This window comes from Diabrotica virgifera, chromosome 4, assembly GCF_917563875.1.
Source record: "Diabrotica virgifera virgifera chromosome 4, PGI_DIABVI_V3a".
Taxonomy (NCBI): Eukaryota; Metazoa; Arthropoda; class Insecta; order Coleoptera; family Chrysomelidae; genus Diabrotica; species Diabrotica virgifera.
In genome coordinates, this window is record NC_065446.1 from 178,424,982 (window position 1) to 178,449,755 (window position 24,774).

At 33.6% G+C, this 24,774-nt stretch overlaps 2 protein-coding genes across 3 annotated transcripts in view; both read left to right on the forward strand.

Moving 5' to 3' along the window:
- The first annotated feature begins 8,945 nt into the window (after positions 1-8,945).
- Positions 8,946-10,802, forward strand: LOC114333460 (calponin homology domain-containing protein DDB_G0272472-like). The gene has a single exon (XM_028283338.2). The coding sequence runs from the start codon at positions 8,946-8,948 to the stop codon at positions 10,800-10,802; it is 1,857 nt and encodes a 618-aa protein (XP_028139139.1).
- A 236-nt stretch (positions 10,803-11,038) lies between these two features.
- LOC114333464 (uncharacterized) overlaps positions 11,039-24,774 on the forward strand; it is a 349,147-nt gene continuing 335,411 nt past the window's right edge. For both annotated transcript variants that reach the window (XM_050648589.1, XM_050648590.1), the window contains exon 1: positions 11,039-14,049. In XM_050648589.1, coding sequence (XP_050504546.1) covers positions 11,059-14,049 — 2,991 coding nt within the window. In that variant the 5' untranslated portion in view covers positions 11,039-11,058. The remainder of the gene's footprint in view (positions 14,050-24,774) is intronic.

Below are 24,774 nucleotides of genomic sequence, written 5' to 3' on the forward strand. Positions count from 1 at the left end.
GTCAAAATAGCAAGAGATAAATCACCAATCTGTAGAAGAAATATCGGCCGACCGCGCAAAAGATGGAGTGACAACCTTCCATAGAGGTATCAATCCGCCAATGAACAAAGAACAAGCAGAATTGCTTATAAAGAGGAAGAAGAAGAAGAAGAGATATATAAGATATAGTTCGTTGAGATCAGGTTGTTAACCAGCTTTTAAAAATATAAAAATATACACGGTGTTATTTTTAAAAAATAATGGTTATAACTATACTAGACTTGCTATTTTTATTTCCAAAATTTTTTTGGGCACCCTATATTAATAATTATGTTAATGTTTATACTAGTGAATAGAGAATTGAATGACCTTCCAAATCAGCTAGCACACGACCCCTATTCTCATTAAAATAATCATCGATTACGTCATCACGCCCAGATGGATGACGTCATTAGTTTGATATATGTGTCAAAAAATCATAATTTAAAAATAAAAATCGACCTGTTTCGGGATTTATTTCCAAAGTCGCTGACTGTATAATGTATGGTAAAAATGAAAGGAATAAATTCGGGATTCCGTTAGCCGGGGACTTTAAGGAAAAAACCTGAAATAGGTCGATTTTTATTTTTAAATTATGATTTTTGACACATATAATCATACTAGTGACGTCATCCATCTGGGCGTGATGACTTAATCGATGATTTTTTTAAATGAGAATAGGGGTCGTGTGCAAGTTGATTTTTTTGGCTTTAAGGTAAAACCCACACAGCCAGATACAAATTTTGTAAAAGAGAGTACAAGGATTTAACACAAGGATTACACTCTTCTCGCCTAGGGGCCGATCAGGGCATTTTATAAACGATCAAGGGTAGGCCTCGGATAGATAAGCTATATATATATTAAGGAAAGACATAAGGTAGCAGCAAAAGGTATTATTAAATCTGTATTTTTGTTATTCTGACGAAATATAACAAACAATCGTAAATCTCTTTTCTGTTTAAAGCAAGAAGATACATTATGTTATATGGGCTTTCAATGTTCAGTTGTAGAAGTTTTCTGAACAGCTCATTGGATTGAGCCCTATATTTTTGGCAAATATGTGGTCCAGGTCCCCAATTTTATTAAAAACTTCACAAAGATCACTCTCAAGTATTTTAATTTTATGTAAGTTTGCTGGATAACATGCGTTGTTGCATAACATGCAAGTTGATTTGAAAGGTTATTCAATTCTTTATTCAGTAATATAAACATTAACATACCTATTTATACAAGGTGACAAAGTGTCCAAAAAAAGTTTTTGATTTACATTAATTGACACAAATAGAAGAATGTTTGTAATTTCTGTTTGTAAAATAGAAAAATTTAATGTTCAAGCTGCCACCTACGTATTTCTTGGCAGTTTGAACATTGAATTTAAGAGAAAAGAAAAGTTTATTTGTGAAATAATTTTTTTTATAAAAGACTAAGTTTTCACTCTAATGGCATATAAAACAACATAATGCTATTCTACATCCCACCAGAATGAAAACAATGGGATCCTTCTCTGGTTACACCTCCGAGGCTTCTACAATTTGCAAGCCATACGGATACTGAGACTAAGGAAGATGAGGGAATTCCACAATTTACAATTCACGTCCCATCTGCTCAGCGCGGTAAAGTTCCAACGAGAATGATTCCCTTCATACTCCACACAGAGTAAATGTAAATCAAAAATGAATAACCATTTTCAATTTCGTTGCAAAACGAAAACACAGCCGAACCATATTCTAGTCCAATCAGAGAGTGCCGCAATCACCCCTACGGGTTTCGAAACTTATTAGTCTCTCATCAGGAGGCACATATGCTGCTCTCCCTGAGCCAACCAAAACAAACCCCAGCGTGCAGTCCCGGATTGCAACGAACGAAATGGCATAGATGCCCTAGCGGCAACTGCTAGCAAAAAGACTAAGTTTTCACTCTAATGGCATATAAAACAACATAATGCTATTCTACATCCCACCAGAATGAAAACAATGGGATCCTTCTCTGGTTACACCTCCGAGGCTTCTACAATTTGCAAGCCATACGGATACTGAGACTAAGGAAGATGAGGGAATTCCACAATTTACAATTCACGTCCCATCTGCTCAGCGCGGTAAAGATCCAATTTTTTTTATTTTTAAATTTTTTTCTGTTTTCTGACAACAATAAAATGTATTTTGAATTAAATAAATTATGTACATACATTCTTCTTTTTGTGCCAATTAATTTTAATCAATTTTTTTTTGGACACCCTGTGTAAAATATGTTAAAGTTTATATTACTGAATACGGAATTTAATAACCTTTCAAATGAGTTAGCTTCTTCTTCTTCTTCTTTAGGTATAATCTCCTCTAAGGAGGTTGGTAATCATCACAGCTATTTTCACTTTTGAGATTGCAGCTCTGAACAAGTCTACGGAACTGCAATTATACCACTTTCTCAGATTGTTGAGCCAGGAGATACGTCTTCGTCCAATACTTCCTTTTCCCTGTATTTTTCCCTTCATTATGGTTTGCAGCAACACATATTTATCCCCTCTCATAACGTGGTCGAGATACTGTAACTTTCTTATCTTAATCGTATTCGTATTCGTATTAGCATTATAAATAAGTTAGCACACGACCCCTATTCTCATCTAAAAAATCATCGATTTTGTTATCACACCCAGATGGATGACGTCACTAGAATGATATATATAACGTTCTTCTTCTTATTGCGCCCTATCCTTTCGAAGGTTGGTGATCCAAATGGCAACTGTAGCTTTGGAAACTGTTGCATGAATTTCTGCGGATGATTTCAAACCATCTTCTCATGTCCTTTAGCCACGATTTCTGACATCTACCTACTGATCTTTTGCCCTGTAGGTACTTTACCTTCCAATATGATGTGAAGTGGTTCATATCTTTCCCCTCTCAACTCTCAACACTTGGCCCAAGTATTATATTTTTCTTTCTTATATTATTATATTCTTAATAATTCTTTTTGTTTGTTCATGCGCCGAAGTACCTCATTGTTAGAAACTTTTTGTACCCATGGAATTCTCAGCATCCGTCTCTATATACACATTTCAAAGGCATCTATTCTCTTTTCTACTTCAGAGTCCATTGTCCAACTTTCACAGCCATATAGCAAGACTTTTAAAACACATAACATCTGATCCTTCGCATTCTGAGCTCCAGACTAAGGTCTGGTACTGTAAAAAAATGTTTTCATGTTCATGAGTGTTTTCCTCGCTTGTTCGATTCTAGATCGTATTTCTTTTATTTTTGGTTACACTGACTACTGACATTTGCTCCGAAATATTTTATTGACGTTACATGCTCTATTATTAACATTGACAGTCGCGACATTAACATCATATCCAGGTTGTACTGGGGACAAACAGCAAAAATCAAGGTTGATAATGAGTTAACCGAAGAAATTGAGATTCGTCGAGGTGTGCGTAAGGGTTGTGTGCTTTCTCCACTACTATATATATATATATATATATATATATATATATATATATATATATATATATATATATATATAGTGAAACAATATGTAAGGAAGCGCTCCTAGAGCAAAACATTGGTATGAACATTAACGGAGAGTTAATTAACAATATACGATACGCTGATGACACGCTAATAGTAACAGATAACCTAGCAAATTTACAGTATTTGATGGAAAACATAAACACTCATACCAATAAGTATGGTCTAAAACTGAACATCAAAAAGACTAAATTCATGATTGTAACAAAGAAGCTATACACCAATGTGAATTTAACCATAAATAATCAGCCAGTTGAAAGAGTTACGTCCTACAAATATTTAGGGGTTTGCTTCACTGATACTAATGACCAGACAAGAGAAATCAAGAGGCGAATTGAGATAGCGAGACAATCGTTTGTCAAAATGAAAAAGTTCCTATGCAGCCGGGACATAAATATAAACTTAAGAACGAGAATGTTAAGATACTATGTTTTCTCCGTTCTGCTGTACGGCATGGAAGCTTGGACACTGAAAAAGATAAACATCAAAAACATTGAGGCATTCGAGATGTGGTGTTACAGGAGAATGTGGAAAATACCATGGACAGAAAGAGTAACAAATCAAGATGTTTTGCTGAAGATGGGGAAGGAATGCGAAGTCATAAAACCATACAAACGAAAAAACTGGAGTATCTAGGCCACATAATGAGAGGAGAAAAGTACTCTCTGTTAAGACTCATAATCCAAGGAAAAATCTCGGGAAAGAGAAATGTGGGACGTAGGAGGATTTCCTGGTTGTGAAATTTAAGGGAGTGGTATGGGTGCAGTTCAATACAGTTGTTCAGAGCTGCAGCCAACAAAGTTAAGATTGCTGTGATGGTAACCAACCTCCGGTAGGAGACGGTACTGCAAGAAGAAGAACCTGCTCTATTATTTGTCCCTTGGCATACAAATGTACGTTTATTGGTGTCTTGGAGGATACTAAACTTTAGTTTTGGAAACGTTTAAGTGTAAACCAAACAAATCGCTATGACGAACTACCGCATTTATTATATTTTGTAGTTCTTGTGCGTTGCTTGCTATTAGGACGGTATCATCGGCGATCGGCGTACCTGATGTTGTCTATGCTGGTTCCGTTAATCTTGGATCCACCTTGGACCCTGTCTAACGCTTCTCTGAATATAGACTCCGAATACAGATTAAATAATAGCGGTGATAAGACGAAACCTTGTCGCACTCCTCGTTGGATTTGCATATCTTCGGATGTTGTGTGCTCTATTTAAATTGTTGCTGTTTGGTGCCAATACAGTTCTAAGATAATTCGCTGGTCTCCAGTGGCGGCGCGTGACTTTTTCTAAAGTGTTACCAAAACCAGATGTAAGAAAATCTTATTTAAAAAAATTTATTTTCAACCTCCTAAATATAAGTTTTTGTTTTCAATCCTGTGGGATAAAATTAAATAAATCACTATTCCCAAATTATACAGTCAGTTCCAACGAAAATTTCCTCCAGAAACTCAGAAACCAAGAGCTTCTTCAAAATTTAAAAAACACGTCAATTTTTAATGGGAGGGGACGAATTTTCTTGCAAAATTCATGCCCTCAAATGCAAAATTTTCATGCAAAATTCGTCCCCCTTTCCCTGCCCCGCATCGACTACCACTTTTTTTTTAAATAGCAAGTCTAGTCGAGTGGCACATCATTTTAAAGGTAATTTTTTTCTCTAAACGACGCTCTATTTTTTTTAATTTACGTAATAACTTTAAAGATAATTTTGGACTTAACAAATTTATTATAAATTAGTTAAATCCAAAATTATCATTAAAGTTATTCCGCAAATTAAAAAAAATTAGAGAGTCCTGTAGAGAAAAATAAAACCTTTCAAATGATGTGCCACTCGACCACACTTGCTATTAAAAAAACTGGTGGTTGATGCGGGCAGGGAAAGGGGGACGAATTTTGCATGAAAATTTTTTTCGATACAAATTGACATGTTTTTTTTTAAATTGTGAAGAAACTCTTGGTTTCTGAGTTACTGGGAGGGCGGTCAAATTTTCGTTGGAACACTCTCTATGTAACAGATATAACAATAAACAAACTAAACAGATTATTCTACCATAACATTAACATAAAAAAATGAACAAGTAGGAAAAATAACATTATTTTGAAAACTATTGTTTATATTTTAAGTCTTCTACCGATAGCGAGGATCATCCTGCGTAACCACAAGCAAAAGTGGTAACAACGTGCAACGGATTCACATAATATTTTCGCCAATATTTTCGTGCGTCTAGTTGGCTATTTACTGAATCAGGTCCTATTAACAAATATTTCTGTTGGTAAAAAATATAAATGGAATTATTTCATAGTGGTCATGAAATATTTATTAGCAAGATTTTTAACTGTCACCAATGGTAACAGTGGTTACATGGACGCGTCGCCAGTGCAGGTCTTGCTTATATAATATGTTAAAAAATCATAATTCAAAAAATAAAAATTGACCTATTTCAGGATTTTTTCTTAAAGTCGCTGGAAATAAGGAAGTTATTCCTTTCATTTGCACCATACTGTATAATGTAATTAAGTAAGTTAATCATTCGTCAATATCATACATTGGAAATTCTTAGATGACTAAAGCCTTTAATTAGATCTCAATGATTTTGTATTCGACCCTGTGTACATCGATATATTTATCCCCCACGTGTTGCAAATACTATTCCAATGAGGTCTAGTGTCACAAATAAAATAGCAACCAATAAATCGTCACCTAAATAAACAATCACATGCTAAAACTTGACATTTAGAAGTTTGTTACACAAGAATGAATTGATTTGATTCAATGTTAAATTGTGGACCTTATTTATATCTAAAATAATGTAAGAGGAATGTATTATTATCTTTAGTTGAAAAGTTGAAAGTAGTTGGCTGATTCCTGCAAGACAATCAAGAGTATGTGTTGAATTGGGATCAATAAATGTCCAACTTACGATTATATTTATATCTTTGATGTTTTTAATGCATTATGGTAAAAATTATATTATTCCAAGAAATGCATTATGAAAATAGTTCACTAACCATTTTATCTTTATTTCCTAAAAGACATTTCATGGATGCCGATAAATATTTTAACCGTCTACTCCCTCGCTAATTCAACTGGCATAAGCTACAAAAATAATTTCAAGTACAAGGCACACCCCACCACGTCAATGTGTATTTTTTGCTCAGTTGTTTACCGAACCGCGACGAAATCCTATAGAACTGACCTCTTCTGATTATTCTCTGTTTTCGGTGTAGTTTTTGACTAAAATCGAGCAAAATGCCGTTCAATGTTATGTTGCAGTTATGTAAAATCACCAGATCCAGTAAACTCTTCCAACGAAACTTTTACTTGCCTCTTCTGAAACCACTTTCACCCAAAGATGCCCTCCGACGTCACATCATCACTGGAAAAAATATCCTCAGCAAGATGGAACATTATATGCCTGTTTTGGAGGAATATCATACAAGACAACAAAGAAGAAAGTACACTCCGCGGGGTTTAGGCAAAAAACGTCTGAGAAAGAAGCCGAACAAGAAGTACGTTTCGCCTTTCTTCGACGAAGAAATGGAGGGTCACTCAAGACTGATGTCCTTGGTAGGAAGGAAACCTAAAGGTCGTGGTCAGTGTTATACTTATGATGTTCCGGATAAAAATTGTACGCTTGTATTAAGTTATCAAATGGAACGAGCAATTAGGGACAAAGATATTATTGATGTGATAATGGCTCAAAGAACTGAAAAAATTGCTGTAGTGTTAAAGGACGGTACAAAAATATGTTTACCTATTCTACCTTATGATGGAAAAGCTCCGTTCTATAGAGGCGAAGGCTGGACGAAAAAGGAAATCGAGGAATCACATCATCACGGTAAGGAAACCATGTCTGTGGCAAAACTGTTTGAAGCTAAAGAATCTGGAGTGGAGGAATGGGAACTAGAAATGATGAGAATGGCGTCGAAACGAAAGAAGAAGCACAAGGGAGCCGATACTGTTGATTGGAAACAGATGATGGCAGCCCAAGCTGATAATATAGATTGGGATAAATTTGAAGACGATGCTAAACAAATGGTCGACGAACAAAATGATCCTATAGATGACGAACCTATTGCTATGCAAATAGATGACATGGAAAAAACAAAAAATGTTATAGAAAAAATTAAAAATGCAGGAGACGAGATCATAAATTTATTACCAACAATGCCCGAAATTCCTGAAATTATTAGTATAATTAAAGAGGAAGGTGAGATGACAGATATAGCCAATGTTTCAGGTCTAAAAGTCGAATTAAAGTCATCAAAACAAGAACGATTTGTACCGGGTCAAATGGTAAAATCTGAAGATGGTGACCTTTTTGTTCCTGGACAAACAGTTGTAAATGAATCTGGTGTAGAAGAGTACACCCCTGGATTTACTGTTATGCTTGAAAACGAGCCTCTGCTAATTCCGGGCTTGGTAATGGGCGATGATCCAAATAAAGCTGTGTTCTTGCCAGGAGAATCTACGATTACACAATCTGGCGAGCTTCAATTCACTGAAACCGAAGACGACTACAAAATAGACACTTCCCCACCTTTACCTGAAGTGGAGGAAGTTGAATTAGAGGAGGAGCAAAATAGCGAAGACGAGGAGATTGAGATTCGGCCGCCCCCTAAACGCGAAAAGAAGGAGTTCGTTTACGAGAGGCCGAAGCGACAGTTCACAGAAAATATGGGTCCTAAACGCCGTGAAAGAGGCCCTAAACTCGCAAGAAAATTATCCGCGGTAGCACCAGTATCTGAACCACCAACGCCGTCAATTAAAAAATCCCCTACCGAGCAAGTTTTGTACGATTTATCTGTGCCAATTCTGGAAAAGGACCTTCTACAACAACAAAAGGAACGTGTCGAAGTCTTCAATGAGAAGAAAGCTAAGGAAGAGGTGAGCATAGATAAGAAACGGCTAGAAATTAGAAAGAAATTGAGAGAAATGGCTGCTAACAAACCGCCAAAACCAAAGTATGTGCCTTTAGAACCCGTGGTGAAAAGTGAAAAATTAAAAGAATTAGAAAAAAGCATCAAAAGGGGAAAATTCTTCGACGTCGATCACAAGAAATATCTAAATAAAGAAAGAGGTACGCCGTTCAATTGGTTGGAACCACCTGAGTATCGGAATATTTTTAACACGGTGGGGATCATGCGCCACCGCATATGGAAGTCAGTCATCTAGTCGTGGCAGCTGCCAAATACATCAGTCCATTGTGCTATTTTAAGAACAATTAATTGGGCCAAGCATCGATTACATATATAATCATCATCCGCATTTATAGAAATCCATCCGAATTCGAAACATCTAGTTCATTATCGCTGCTGTGCTCGATACGCGCGTGGACAGAGTAGTACTTAACTAGTTTAACAAAATATTTATCGGACTTTAATCGAGTTAGAACGGGGTCAAGATGCCTATTAATGTGAAGATATCCCTTTGCAAAATTACCAGAGCTAGCAAACTTTTTCAACGGAACTACTACCTTCCTCTGCTGAAGCCTTTGTCTCCAAAAGATGCTTTGAGAAGAAAAATTATTACTGGTCAAAATGTTTTGGGAAATAGAATCGAGCATTACATCCCAGTCCTTAAACCACATGATGAAAAAATTGCAGAAAAAAGAAGAAGAGGTAAAGGCGTACCAGTGGTCAAGAAAAGAATAAAACGACATGCAACCGAACGCTACGTGATTCCCTTCCTTGATGAAAACATGGAAAACCATGGAATACTGCAAAATATTTTGCGAAGAAAATCAAAAGGAAAGGGTCAACACTATCTCTATGAAGTAACTGATAAAATGTGTACCCTGGTGATTGATTCACAAATGGAAAAAGCTTTAAAGGATAAAGATATTGTTGACATTGTAATGGCTCAGCGCAGTGAGAAGGTTGTTTTTAAATTAAGTAACGAACTTAAAATTACTCTTCCCTTAGCACCTTTCAACGACAATGTTCCTCTTTATCGTGGCAGCGGATGGACTAAAGAATATGTCGAGCAGGAACATCATCACGGTAAAGAAACTATGTCCATAGCCAAACTTTTTGAAGCTAAAGAGTCTGGTGTTGAAGATTGGGAATTAGAAATGATGAGATTAGCAAACAAAAGAAAGAAGAAGCACAAGGGTGAAGATAATGCCGACTGGAAGCAAATGTTATCAGGATGTCTTGAAGAAATGGATTGGGATAAGTTCGAGGAAGACACAAAACAAATTGTTGAAGAACAGGAAGAGGTTGTCGAAGAAGAAAATATTCCAATGGAAGTGAACGACATGGATAAAACAACGAATGTAGCTGCGAAACTAAAAGCTGCAGGTGAAGAAGTAATATGTCAATTACCAGTAATGAAAGAGATCCCAGAAGTTATTAAGAATTTAGAAACTGGTGAAATGTGTGAATTAGCAAATGTATCTGGTGCAATGATAACTCTTCCAAGTAACAGCAAAGAATGTTTCGTTGTCGGTCAAATGGTTAAATCTGATGAGAATGAAGTATTCGTTCCAGGACAAACACTTATTAGCGAAGACGGTAATGCAGATTATACACCAGGTATAACAATTAATGATGACCTCGAGCCTACCCTGATTGCCGGCCTTGTGATGGGGGAAGAAGAATCTACACCGATGTTCTTGCCAGGTGAGTCGACTATAACCGAAGAAGGACAGTTGAAATTCGAATCGACCGAAGAAGACCGACCGAGACGACGACGTCTTCCCTCTGATAGCCCCCCTCCACCACCCAAACCAAAGCCAAGACCTAAAGTTGAGGAGGAGATCGTCATTCGTAGACGTGTTACTGATGAACCAACCGAGCCACTAATTAAAGAGAGAGTTAAGAAGCGTGCGCCAGTTATTGAGCTCAAGAGACCCGACTCTCCTCCTAGGGAAATTAGGAAAGTCAGAGAACCTATGGAAGACCCCCTCAAACTAATGGAAGAACAGAGGAGAAAACGAGAAGAAGAAGAAAGGAAGAGAATGAAAGACAGGTTGGAAGAAAAAATCCTTAAAGAAGAATCCAAGGTGGACAAGTTGCGTTTAGATATGAGAAAAAAATTCTTGAATCTGAAGTTTGAAAAACCCAAAGAGTACGTGCCGATCGAACCTATCAAGAAGAGTCAGAAATTAGAAGAGTTGGAGTTGAGTATAAAGAAGGGTACGTTCTTCGACGATACCAAAACGAAGGATATACTCGAAAAAGCGAAGAGTGCGACAAGAATGTTGAAATACCAGCACGTTCTTAATGCATATGGTAACGACTTTGGTAAGCGATTCTAACCGAAGCAGTAGGACGTCGCTGTTCCGTCTCGACGCCACTTCAGTCTAATCGACGACGCGGTGATGTTAGCATCTGACGCCGAACGAACCGAATCGAAATCGAACTCAATTTGAACTTTGTTTGAAAAATTGTTTTGTATTTTATTGTGTAGTGACGGCCATTAATTTGTAACACGTCATTCATTAAAAACCGCTGTACACGTCCACATTTATTTTAATAAAATCAGTAAAAATTGGTGTAAACTTTTTTTAAAAAATGGTTAATTACGTGTTGTCATTTTGCAAAATCACTGGGGCCAGCAAAATTTTTAAAAGACATTTTTATTTGCCTCTACTCAAGCCGCAGAATCCAAAAGAAGCTCTTCGAACCCTGCGAATTACTGGAAAATGGCTTCTTGGAGCGAAAATTCAGCGATATATTCCAGTGTTGTTGAACCACTCACAAAAAAGACCAAGGAAATCGAAACAATTTGGAAAACTATCTCACAGTAAGTCTAGCGATTTTACTTATATGACTCCTAATTTAGATCCTGACAATGAGAATCATAAAATACTTTTGAAAATTTTAGAAAAAGGCAAAGACAAAAATGGATATTTTACTTATACAGTAGACGACAAAAAATATAATATTGTGTTTGAATCAAATTTTGAAAATGCTATTTTAAATGGTGATATTATAGATATTTTAGTATCTCAAAAAAACGATAAAATTTTAATAAAATTAAAAGATAAAAAGAAAATTCCCATAGAGATTCAATACTTTGAAGGAAACTCTGATGAATTAATCTGTGGTGAAGGTGCTACCACACCTGCCGAAGAAAAACAACATCATTATGGAAAATATACCATGGGTTTGGCTAAAATGTTTGAAGAAAAAGAGCTCAGAGAGGAAAAATGGGAGGAAGAACTCAAAAAAATATTAAAACGTAGAAAGAAACAAAAGTGGGAAAATTCTAAAGCATACAAAGAAATGATGAAACGAACAATGAAAAATTTGGATTGGAACAAATTTGAGGATGAAGCTAAAAAACTTATTGATGACATTTCTGAGCCTACAACGGAAATTCCTATCGAAATGGACGTCGACGATTTGGAATCGACAAAAAATGTGGCAGAAACTATTTTAAACCGAGGCCCAGAAGCACTAAACCAGCTACCAACCATTACAGAAATTCCAGACTTAATTAAAAGCATGGGTAACGCTGAACTTGCTGAAATTGAAGACATTCCTTCAGAGGAAAACCAAAAAAGACGAAGGGTAAGTGGTGTGAAAGTAACACTTCCTTCAGGAAAAGAATGTTTCGTCAGTGGTCAAATGGTTCTTACTGAAGAAGGTGAGGTATTTGTTCCCGGTCAAACTGTACATAACGAATACGGAGATGAGTATGTTCCAGGAATCACTACAAATGTTGATAACAAACCTACACTTATAGGAGGATTAATTATGGGAGAAGACCAAAAAGATCCCATGTTTCTACCGTCACAAGCAGCTATTACGTCAGACGGTCAATTGACTTTTGCTACAACAGCAGAAGAACGACCTCCTCCGCAACCGGAAAGTGAAAGAAAAGTTAAAAGAAGGAAAAAACCCGAACCGGTTATTGTAGAAGAAGAACCTTTACCTTTAGAGATAATAATCGTAGAAGAAATTTCAGACCCATCTGATTCTGACGATAAATCTACAAGGGCTTCGAGTGTTGAACTTAATAGTTCGGAGATAGAAGAACTCGATATGGAAGCTATAAGAATAAAGCAAGAAAAACATCGACAAGAAATGGAGGAACTTAAAATGCAATTATTTGATAATATGGACGGCATTATTGCGAACTTAGAGGATAAAAAAGCGCAACTTAAGAAAAAGCTCGAAGATTTACGACGTCAGCATATGGACAACCAAAATAATTTAGTATCGTATGTAAACGAGAAAGATGCACTGGAAATAGCTACTAAAATTTCCGACGATCCAGAGACTATTAATAGATTGGTAGACATACTTTTAACAATGACTAGAAGAGCATCGACTTTCCGCGATAAAAATAGCGTACGGGCCGATAATATCGACTTGTCTTACTTGAGCACAAATGCCAGCGACGCTGAAATTAAACTTCATTCTTGTTCGAATAAACTAAAAATATTATTCAAATCCGCATTGGTTGCAGCCAACGATGTCTTTAAAAATAGGCCTAAGGACCAAGTTCTCGCACTTCACGCTATGGGAGAAATCTTAGTTGAAACAATGAAACATGATATTAAATTGATTTTAGAAATGACCAACTTAATGAAAACACAATTTGACAGAGACGAAATTTGCGACACCGCTTTCAAGCAGCTAATAAGAGTAATTGAAGATACAAAGATTTGTACGCTTGCTATGATTGTCGATAAGCATATGTCCATTCCTGACCTTATTGAAAGCATCGAAAAAGTTTTGGGCCAAGACAACATGATGCATACAGCTTTTGCTAAAATACTTAAAATTAATTCAGTTGTCGTAAATTTCTTAATTGAGAACCTCGAAGAGCTGGTAAAGGAAGTAGCCTCAGAAGAAGATGCTGTAAGAGTTCTACAAAGGTCTATTGTTAGTGCTATAAGAACCTTGATGGACTTTAATCTGGAACAAGCAAAGAAAAAATCTTCGTATGTGGATCTTATAGAAGAAGCTTCTAGTTTTGCTAAAGCTTTAGGCCGAGATGATGTAGTTGAAGATTTATCTAATCCATCACAAGAATTTGTATTAGAAGATAGTACCAACATGCTAAAGAGAATGACCCTTATAAAGCAATTATCCGAGAGAGACTACTCGCTAAAAACAGCTATAACTAGAATTAAAAAGAACCCGGAATGTGCCAAATCAGATCCTAGAATTAGACAGCTTGTGAGGGAAAGTGCAGTCTTGATTTCTAATCCATCACCGCTTTTAACATCAAGAAGCATCCCTCTACAAATCATGAAAAAACAAAACTTACTGGCTATTGAAGATTATTTAGTAAAAAGAACAAATTTGGAGTTCCCGGTATTAATATCACGTGGTACGCATCAAGCAGTTATTCCCAAGGACGCTTCTAGAGGTGTGCTAGCTGGTAGAGTTCCTTATGTTCTTATAGATGAAACCGGAGTTACTAACTTTAAGCCTATGCACATGATGTCTGCTATTCATGTAAACAAAAATCGCGAAAAGAGAATCGATGATTACCTTAGTGCTGTGCCAGAGAGTGATTTTTCGACGTCCCTCCACGCCAAGAGCAATGTAAGGAGACTAAAAAAAATCATTAACAATCGTAAAAATGCATGATCAGTTTTATTTAAAAACACTGTATATATTTGTAAATTTTTGTGCCGAGTTGATAATAAACTAAAATAACAATTATGTTCGTTCTTGTATAAGGTGTGCTTCCTGTGTCCTATGTGCTTCATATGAAAGAACAGTCTCATCCATAATACACACATCGTATACCCGTCACATAAACTTCAACATTCTACATAAACAAAAATATATTTCCACTTCCCACACATTAACTGCAAATATCTTTGGAGTCATCGCAAAAGGTGAGTTTGTGAATCATTTTTTACCTATAAATACATGTGCACACTTTCTTAAAGACACGAGTTGGTTTTTATTAATAGTCTAATATTTTGCTTTTTTGTGTGTTTTACTTACTTCTGTACTGATGCATAAATCGACAAATTTTGGCAGTATTTCAGCCATTACTACCTTCTGAGCAAATCCTTATTGATTTTACATAAACTACATATAGTGTGGAAGCCACTTATGAAATAAAATTGTTTTTACGTAGGCGCAAAATTTCGGACCAAAGCTTTTTAAATGCATCCTTTTTTTAAAATTCTAAAAAACTAATAATTATTTTTGAAAAATTTAAACGCAGAATAAAAAATTACATTATTACCGATTAGAATAAACAAAAAGTTTCTTTTGAATGAAACATTTGCAATTAAAAATGACACTAAATTTTCTCGGTTTTTTTTACCCCTGTAACTTATTAAAATAAACATTATAGAAGTTTTCAGGGACTTTCGGCCCTAGGTAATAATGCCATCTTTCATTATGCGTTCAAATTTTTCAAAAATCTTATTAGTTTTCTCAGGATTCGAAAAAAAAATGAATGCATTTAATAAGCATTAGCCCGAAATTTTGCGCCAACGCCCTTAAAGATACATTTGTAACCTATGTTTACAAAAAAATAATTAAAACAAATTAAAAAAAGGAGACAATACAAAAAAGGATGTGTGTGTACTTTGTATGAACGTAAGAAGTTATACTTCTATTATGTGATTTCAACGAAATTGGTGTATGTACTTTAAACAGTTTATTTATATTTTATTTAAATATTAAACTAATTTTAATACTTACTACTTTCCAAAAAATTTTTATTAAAAAAAATACCAAAAATTAAAAAAAATAAAAGAATAATACACACAAACACATTGAAAAATGCCACAAAGATATGATTTCTGAAAAATAATTGTTGGCAAAAATTTTAACTAAATACGCATTTTCTGAAAAAAAATTATATGACAAATACACTTACAAACTGTATAAAAAAATAAAAAAATAAAAACTTGAATTGGGGATCGAATCCGCGAATGTTAGGGTGCTTAGATTTGGAATCGAAGCCTCTACTCATGTTCCCACTTACACATATTCGTCATGTGGGAAGATAGGCTAACTGAACGTTTTACTGTTACAGTTCTGAATTTAATCAAATTAGTTTAATTTTTGTGGAATTAAAATATTAAAACACAACAAAACATAGAGTAAGAAAACAATATATTAGATGAAGATCGGTAGAAATTTTGTTGGTAATCAAATTATGTAAATCAAAGCATTACCTACTAGGTAGGTCCATTTTCCATTTTGCAAATAGGTAAGTACCTACCTATGTAATTTTTTATTACAATACTGAAACATTTAAAATTACGCACCTGTTGCTTTTAAAAACTATTTAAAAAGTCACTACAATTAGAAACTTGCTTTTGTCTGTGTCCTCACAACAATAAAAACTAATATGCACAATATTTGTCTACCCATAACCATTGACGTATTAATAAAATACCCGACATATTGAACAATTGTTGATAGATTATTGTAATTACCCAATCAGAGCACGTATAACGTTTGAGCTGCGCTCAGGACCAAGACTTTTGATGAATTCACGCACATATAAATTCACTCCCAACGCGCCTAAAGAAGTATAACTTCAATATTTAAGAAAATATAAAATAAAATATTAAAAAATAAAAATAAAGTAAAAAATCAATAAGAGGATTTAAATCTTCGAGGTGTTGAATCGGGTATATTGTATTTACGTAGTGATAAAAATATTACCATAGTTGTATTTATTAATATACATAGTAAGTAGATATTTTTATTTTTAAGATGTATACAGTAAGTATTTCAGATGACATATTTTAATAACTAATATCAGATATTATTCAGATATTACAAAAAAGTGCCACTCCTAACCTCGTGCTTCCCCCTAAAAGCCCCTTAGTAGGGGGGGGGCAAATTTTTAAAAAGAAAGCAAGCAGAGCAGCAGAGGTGTGATACATCAACCCTGAGTTTTCCAAAACTACTCAGAAGAAGGTGAACAGCCATTTTGAGGAAGTGTGCGAAAATTAGTTCAAATTTCAAGATTCGGAAAGTTTGTTCATAGTAGATAAACATATTTTATTGAGTATTGGACTTCATTATTTATCAACTGAAATCGCGTTTCTTTCCAATGGATGAAATTGTTCCCAATTTCAGTGTTTTGCAGCCTGCAACCTGCAGTTCGACAGTTGATATTCAGCCAGTCTCAATCAAAATTAGCTTTATTGCAGAATTGATGTCAATTAGTGAAACCATGGTTAATATAATAATAATAATAATATAATTTCGTACTTAGTTAATGTACAACTATAAAATAATTTTATATTTACCTATAGATTCTATAGTCAAGAGCCAAGATCTAGAGTCAAGATAGAACGAAAACATGCATTGTTTCGGAATAATTCAAACAAGCTTATATTTTTCTAACACTTTTTTTGTTAGCTTTTAGACATGTTAAAGTAAACAGTTCTACTCGCAGATTTTGCCGCTAATTGTTTATTAATTGTTTAAACAAGAACAATTGTTTTGTATAAATAATTTTAAAAATATCGTTTAATTCATCATTTAGAGTACATTCTGTTAGAATATACAATATAAAAAGTAGCTATTATTCTATGGTTGTCACTTTATGTATTTGACCGTATTGATAAATAGAAGTAATGTAATGTCAGAAAATGATAAAATATAATGTCAGTCAAGTTTCCTATTGTCCTGTAATTAAGAATAAATTTTATAATCGTTGATGGTCATTTAGTTAGATAGCTAGCTCACCTAACTCATTTTATAACAGGTTACGGGCCCAATTCACGTAAACTGTGAACAGGTGAAAAAATATGGCGACGAGCAATAACGATTATAAAATTCAAGTCGATAAACTTGAGGGTCCTGAAGACTGGGCAAAATGGAAATGGCACGTTTCCATGTTATTACGAGCGTATGCACTTGAAGACATTGTGAACGGTACGTGTAAGTGTCCCGAGGTTGCTGGAAATTCAACTTCATTGGAAGTAGAGAAGCATCAACAATGGTTAAAAGACGATGCAAAAGCGGCAAGCTTGTTAGCAGGTACGCTAGGAAAAACTGTTGCCGAGCTGGTGTTGACATATACTCATGCTAGTGAAATATGGGACAAATTACGTGCGCGATTTGAACGTAGCAGTACGCAACGGTTAAACATGTTAATTGAAGCCTTTTTTAGAGTCCAGCGTGATGAAAAAGAAGATATTATAGCACACATGTTGCGAAGTTGCAGAAACTGTTTGTAGATTTTAATGATGAATTGCTGAATCATGATGAAAATGTTTTATCCGAAAAAATGTTAAATGGTCGGATCTTATCAACTTTGGGTAAGGACTTTGATAATTTCAAAGATTTGTGGGACACGATACCATCGAAGAATCAAACTTTGAATTTATTGATTGAGAAATTGTGTGCCATTGAATTACGTGACCAAAGTACCACAGAATCTTTTGCGTTTGTTGCACGTAATAGCCCGACAGAAAAATACAAACAGAGCCAAAGTACAGCTACTACAAAGTCAAAGAAAAATGTACATCGTGCAAAAGAAAAATTTTCTTGTCACAGATGCCAGAAATTAGGCAATTGGGAGAGAGTGTCCATTGAAAAAATCTGCTGAGAATTTAGGCGACAATAAAAGTAATGATGTTGTTTTTTTGTCTGTTGTTTTAAGTGCCTCATCTAACAATTGTGTTGAAGCTGGGAAATGGTATTGTGACAGTGGAGCCACAAATCATATCACTACAGATAAGCAATATTTCTCATCTTATACAGAATTTGCTGAACCTGAAAAGATATCACTTGGTAAGAAGGATGTATGTATGTTAGCCCATGGAAAAGGAATGGTGAAAATTCAAAGGCATCTGAATAATAAATGGAAAGATGCTGAATTGAAGAATGTTTTTTATGTTCCTGAAGCAAGTGCTCATTTGTTTTCTGTGAAAGCTGCTGCACAAAGGGGTTTCGTTACAGTACTCGACGAAAAAAGTGTAAATCTACATAATAAAATTACTCTTAAATCTGTAATGACTGGGTACTTCAGTAATGAATAAAGGAAAAGAAAATGTAGTATGTCAAATGTAGTATCACTCTTTCATCTACTTGAGTAATGGCCTGTATGCACTTGATATACGTGTTGTGAAACCGACCAATCCCATTCAAGCAAATATAGTAGAGTCAACAGATATGTTACAAGTGTATCATGAAAGATTTGGTCATCAGCATAAGCAACACGTAAAGAAGGTCTTGAAGAAAATGAATATAGACATTGATGGGTGCAAAGAAAGCTTTTGCGATGGATGTGCAATTGGAAAAATGCATAGATTGCCATTTAAAACTAGGATCAATCGGCCACAAGTCACTGGTGAGCAGATCCATGCAGACGTGAATGGACCCATGTCTATAGAATCACTGGGAAAAGCACGTTATTACGTATGTTTTAAAGATGACTTTAGTAAGTTTCGAAAAGTTTTCTTATGAAACACAAAAGTAAGGTATGTACCTTCTTAGAAAAATTTTTAAATGAAGCAAACACAAATGGCCATGTAGTAAAGCAACTAAGATGTGATGGAGGGAGAGAGTTTGACAATAGAAAGGTATCGGAACTTGCGAGTAGAGGTATAGAGCATTGTATCACTCCACCCTATACACCGCAGCAGACAGGTATTGCTGAAAGGGAAAACCGTACCATTATAGAGTGTGCTCGTTCCATGTTAAACCCATGCAAGTTGTCCAAAGAATTGTGGGCAGAAGCATGTAATACTGCAGTGTATCTTCTGAATCGCACAGGAAAATCATCAATTGAGAATAAAGTCCCTATGAATTGTGGTATGGAAAGCCAGTTGGGAGTTTGAAATATTTAAGAATATTTGGCACTGAATGTTATGTTCACTTTAACAAAAATTTTCGCAGTAAATTTGATGACAAGGCGATACATGGTTATTTAGTTGGTTACGTGAATGAGAGGGATGGTTTTAGAATATGGATTCCATCTGAAAGAAGAATCGTATCGCGCCACGACGTACACTTTAAACCTGAGGTTACATGCAATTTGCGAATTTTTGAAGTTAAAGCCGAATCAGTGAACCAGAATCAGTCGGAATGTTTTAGTGTAAATGAAAACTCCGAAGAATGGAAAAGTGGTATCAATGAAATTGTGGAATCTAAGAATATGGAAAGTGCAGAAAGAAGCGATGATGGTGTTGAAGAATTTAGGCGTTACTCTACGCGTTTTAGAAATAAACCAAAATTGTATATTGATTTTGTTTTAGGGTCTAATATTTAGCTTATCTACTTTTCATATTGAGGGAGAGTGTTAGAATATACAATATAATAAAAAGTAGCTATTATTCTATGGTTGTCACTTTATGTATTTGACAGTATTGATAATAGAAGTAATGTAATGTCAGAAAATGATAAAATATAATGTCAGTCAAGTTTCCTATTGTCCTGTAATTAAGAATAAATTTTATAATCGTTGATGGTCATTTAGTTAGCTATTTAGCTCACCTAACTCATTTTATAACACATTCTTTAACGGTAAAATATTGCAAAACCTCTAAATTTTAAAGAAACGCTTGGATTGACCTAAATGGGTGAGGGTGAGATTCACTCCCTCGTGGGGGTGAAAAAATACTTGTCCAACATGAGTCCGGAAATGGATAAAATGACTAATTTTAGGGAACTTTTGTTCCATAGAGTTTTTTCGCCAAGTCAATACTTTTCAAATACTTTCAAATAACCACGTTTTTAGACGGTTTATCGCAAATAACTCAAAAAGTAAGTATTTTCTAGAAAAAGCATTCTTAGCAAAAATATAGCCTGTAAAAAATTGAAAAAATGGTGTATATGTTAGGGCTCTATACCTAGCAGAAGCAGAGTTATAGCTAATGAAAAATAGGTTCATATTCGTCAAATTCGAAATCGAATCTTTCAATGAGAAATAATCAAAAAATGAAACACTTTTTGGAGAAAACTCATTTTAAGTTTTTTAAAGTGTTTAAAAAAAGCTTTATTTCTGCTTTATAAAAAAATTTCTAGCATCAAAAGTAAACAAGTTACGCCCAAATAAAGTTGGCGCATTTTGTTTTAATAAAAAATCGGGAAAATCACCCCTTAATTAGCATATCTAACGAACTTAATCGTTACTACTTCATAAGTTTTTTTTACTCGTATATATTTTGTTTATATGATCTGTAGGTCTCATCGGTTCAAAGTTTTTATTTTTGAAAGGGCTGCAGTTAAAAGGACTTGAACGAGTCACTTGCATCACGAGTGTATGCAAATTTAGAAACACCAAATCTTAACCAGTTTTTGTCTTATAGAAAAACAAAAAAATAAAAAATATTCAGAAAAGCATAGCCGACTTTTTTCGTTCCTTAGGATTTTTGGTATCTCTGACAATTTTTAAGTTATTATGAAACAAAGCATGTTTTTCAAAATTAAAATTTTTTTAAATTATACTTTAAAACCAATTTTTTTTCAAAAATAAGCACTTTGAATTAATGAAACTTACAGATCATATAAATAAAACATAAGTAAAGTAAGTTGTGAAGCGGTAACGATTAATTTCATTTAAGTTGCTAATTAGGGGGTGATCTTCCCGATTTTTTTTTGTCAAAACAAAAGGGACCAACTTTATTTTGGGCGTAACTTATTTACTTTTGATGCTAGAAATTTTTTTATAAAATAAAAATAAAGATTTTTTTAGCACTTTAAAAAAGTTGTAATGAGTTTTCCCCAAAAAGTGCCTTATTTTTTGGATATTTCACGATAAAATATTCGATTTGGAATTTGACGAATATTAACCTATTTTTAGCTATAACTCTGCTTCTGTTGGGTCTAGAGTCCTAACATATACACCATTTTTTCAGTTTTTTACATGCTATATTTTTGCTAAGAATGTTTTTTTCTAGAAAATACTCGTTTTGAGTTATTTGCTAAAAACCATCTAAAAACGTGGTTATTTTGTTGAATAATGAACATATTCATTCGAAAATAACTCGAAAAGTATTGACTTAGTGAAAAAACTCTATAGAATAAAAGTTGCTTAGAATAAGTCACTTTATCCATTTCCGGACTTATTTTGGACATATATTTTTTCACCCCCTATAGGGGGTGAAATTCACCCTCATGGCAAAAGCACACATCGGCACAATATCACTTTTTATCTTTGACATGTTAGCTATCCGTGTGCCAAATTTCATGTCAATCCAAATGGTTCTTTAAAATTTACAGCAAAAACCGTGAAAGAATGTACTAATTTTACTTTGATCAAATATGTTTCTATTTTTTTTTTATTATGCTGAATTAGAACTTGGCATTTCAATTTGAAAATTTTTTTACAGAAGCTCTTATACCTACAGTATATCTGCGTAGCTAGGAACCATATGGGAAAATTTTTTATTATCAATTTTACGAAAAAAGTTATTCTCCATAAAATACTCTGCATAGTCTAAAATCTAAAACTCAACCGTCAGATATAAAATTTTATCAATTTTATACGAGGTATGTCAAAAATACGAATTTCGCTAAAGAGTAAAGTACCTTTATTTTCCAGAATACATATTAAAAATTGTTATTATGAAATTATTGAAGATATTGAAGTTATTATGAAGTTATTTCAAATTAAAAACTATGTTTTAAAATACAATTTCATGCTTCTAATTGAAATTTTTTTTTTCAATTTTTTCTCAAATTACGCGACACCCATCATCATTATATTACAATTATGATAACTATTTTGTTATCAATTTTACGAAAAAAAGTTATTCTTCATAAAATACTCTTCCTGGTCTAAAATCTAAGATACAACTATCAGATATCAAACGTTTTCAATTTTATACGAGGTATGTAAAAAAATATGAATTTCGCTTAACAGTTAAGTGCCCTTATAGTGCACAATATTTCAACTAGAAGGATGTAATTGAATATTGAAACTTAGTTTTCATTCCAAAGAACTTTTCTTAGTAACAATTTTCGATATTGTGAAATTTAAAGGTACTTTACTCTTGAGTGAAATTCATATTTTTTGACATACCTTTTATAAAATTAATAAAATTTGATATCTCATGGTTGTATCTTAGATTCTATATGATGCAGAGTATTTTATAAAGAATAACTTTTTTTCGTAAAACTGATAATAAAAAAGTTATCAATTCAATAGGCTCCAGTTTACGCCGACATACTCTATGTAAGAGCACAAAAAAATTTTTGTTGAACATTTATTATTGTTGAAACTTATTATTAAACGTATTTTAGGTAAGTTTTACAGAAAACAGTTTTGATCACTTTGTATAAACATTTTTGAGCAGGTAATTTTCGGTTTATGTATTACCAGTGTTACATTTTTTAATCTTTCTTAATTTTCTCAATAAGAAATTGTTTATTTTATTTCTAAAGTAAAATAATTTAGTGAATTTTAAATATTACATCGTAATCTTTAAAAAACACCCATAAAATTATAATAAATCTGTTCAAACTTGAGTAATATCGTCTTAAAGTATAGTAGAGGATCCGATTTGCACCGATCTGTTTAATGGATAAAAATTATTGGATGTAATTTAGCATGTTAACAATTACAAAAAACAAGGGTTGCCCGATCTAATCTTGTTCTAACTATAATAATTAATTAATATTTAAAAAAATTACATTTTTTTATGAATTAAAAAAAAATCTTTTGACCCGGGCAGATATTATTTCAGATTTTTTGGACCATTCTAAACAAAAAAAGGCCTTTTGTTATTTTTCTCTTAAGTTGATCGTTTTCGAGATATAAACAATTTAAAACTTAAAAAAGAACAAAAGATGACAATTTTCAAGGCTCAAAAACACAAGTAAAAAATATCATTTTTGTAATCATCAAGTACATAAATTCAAGTTCAAACCTTTTTCTATCAGGTCTCGATAATAATTATAGCCATGTTTAATTCTAAAACATATTTTTTTAATTGTTAATGGGGAAGGTTTCTTATGGGGAGACGGGCATTAACAACTAAAAAACAATGTTTCAGAATGAAATAAGTCCAAAAGACTTATCAAGAACTGATAGAATAAGGTTTGGACTTGAATTTAGGTACTTCGTAATTTCAAAAATTGTATTTTATAGTTATGTTTTTGAGCCTTGATAATCGTCATCTTTCGTTCTTTTTTCGGTTTTAAATTGTTTATAACTAGAAAACGATCAACTTTAGAGAAAAATTACAAAAGACCTTTTTTGTTTAGAATGACCTAAAAAATCTGAAATACTATCTGTCCGGGTCGAATTTTTTTTTTAAATTTATATTCATTTTTTAATTATTAATTAATTATAGTTAGAACAAGATTAGATCGGGCAACCCTTGTTTTTTGTAATTGTTAACATGCTAAATTACATATCCAATAATTTTTATCCATTAAACAGATCGGTGCAAATCGACCCTATATCGTATCTTAGACTAGTAGTAATTCTGTAAAACTACGAAGTTTTCAAAAAATTACATTTTTGAGACGTGCGTCGTATCATTTGAATTACATTTTTGAGATTTATTTTGAATGAAACATTGTTTAGTAATAGTCCAGAAAGCCACTGCGCATCCGCTAGGAAAAATATCCGCTAAATAAAGGACCCCTTTTAACAAATTTGCATGTTGCCAGGACCAAAAGTGGGTCAAACATTTTTTAAACGTTTTTTTTTGTTTTTTTTCCTAAAATTATTTTTTTTGCATGAAACAAAGTTTTTTTTAGGTTTTTTTGTCTTTAGGGTCTTTAGTGACTTTTCTCTAAAGTTGATAGTTTTTGACATTAAGCGATTAAAAATTGAAAAATTGCGAAATCGGCCATTTTTAACCTTCAAAAACTATGTGAAAAACTTACAATTTGAATGTTGCCAAAAACATCGATTGATGAAATCCCGGAGAGTTTTTTGCAATGCAATATTCAAAACTCTTTTGTTTTTTAATTGCTAATCAAGCGTGCGCGACACTATTTTCCACCGACAGTATGGTGCAAATGAAAGGAATAAATTCGTTATTTCGTAAACCGGCGACTTTAAGGAAAAAACCCGAAACAGATCGATTTTTACTTTTAAATTATGATATTGTGGCATATATGGTATACTAGTGACGTCATCCGTCTGAGCGTGATGACGTAATCGATGATTTTTTTTAAATGAGAATAGGGGTCGTGTGGTAGCTCATTTGAAAGGTTATTCAATTCTCTGTTCAGTAATGTAAACATTTACATAATTATTTATACAGGGTGTCCAAAATTTTTTTATTAAATTAAATTATTTGACAAAAATAGAAGTAGAAGAACACCATGTATAAATAATTATATAAATGTTTATATTACTGAATAGAGAATTGAAGA

Bases quoted from the DNA above. Each gene is read 5' to 3' on its own strand.
- LOC114333460 (XM_028283338.2), top strand. From the start codon at position 8,946: ATGCCTATTAATGTGAAGATATCCCTTTGCAAAATTACCAGAGCTAGC.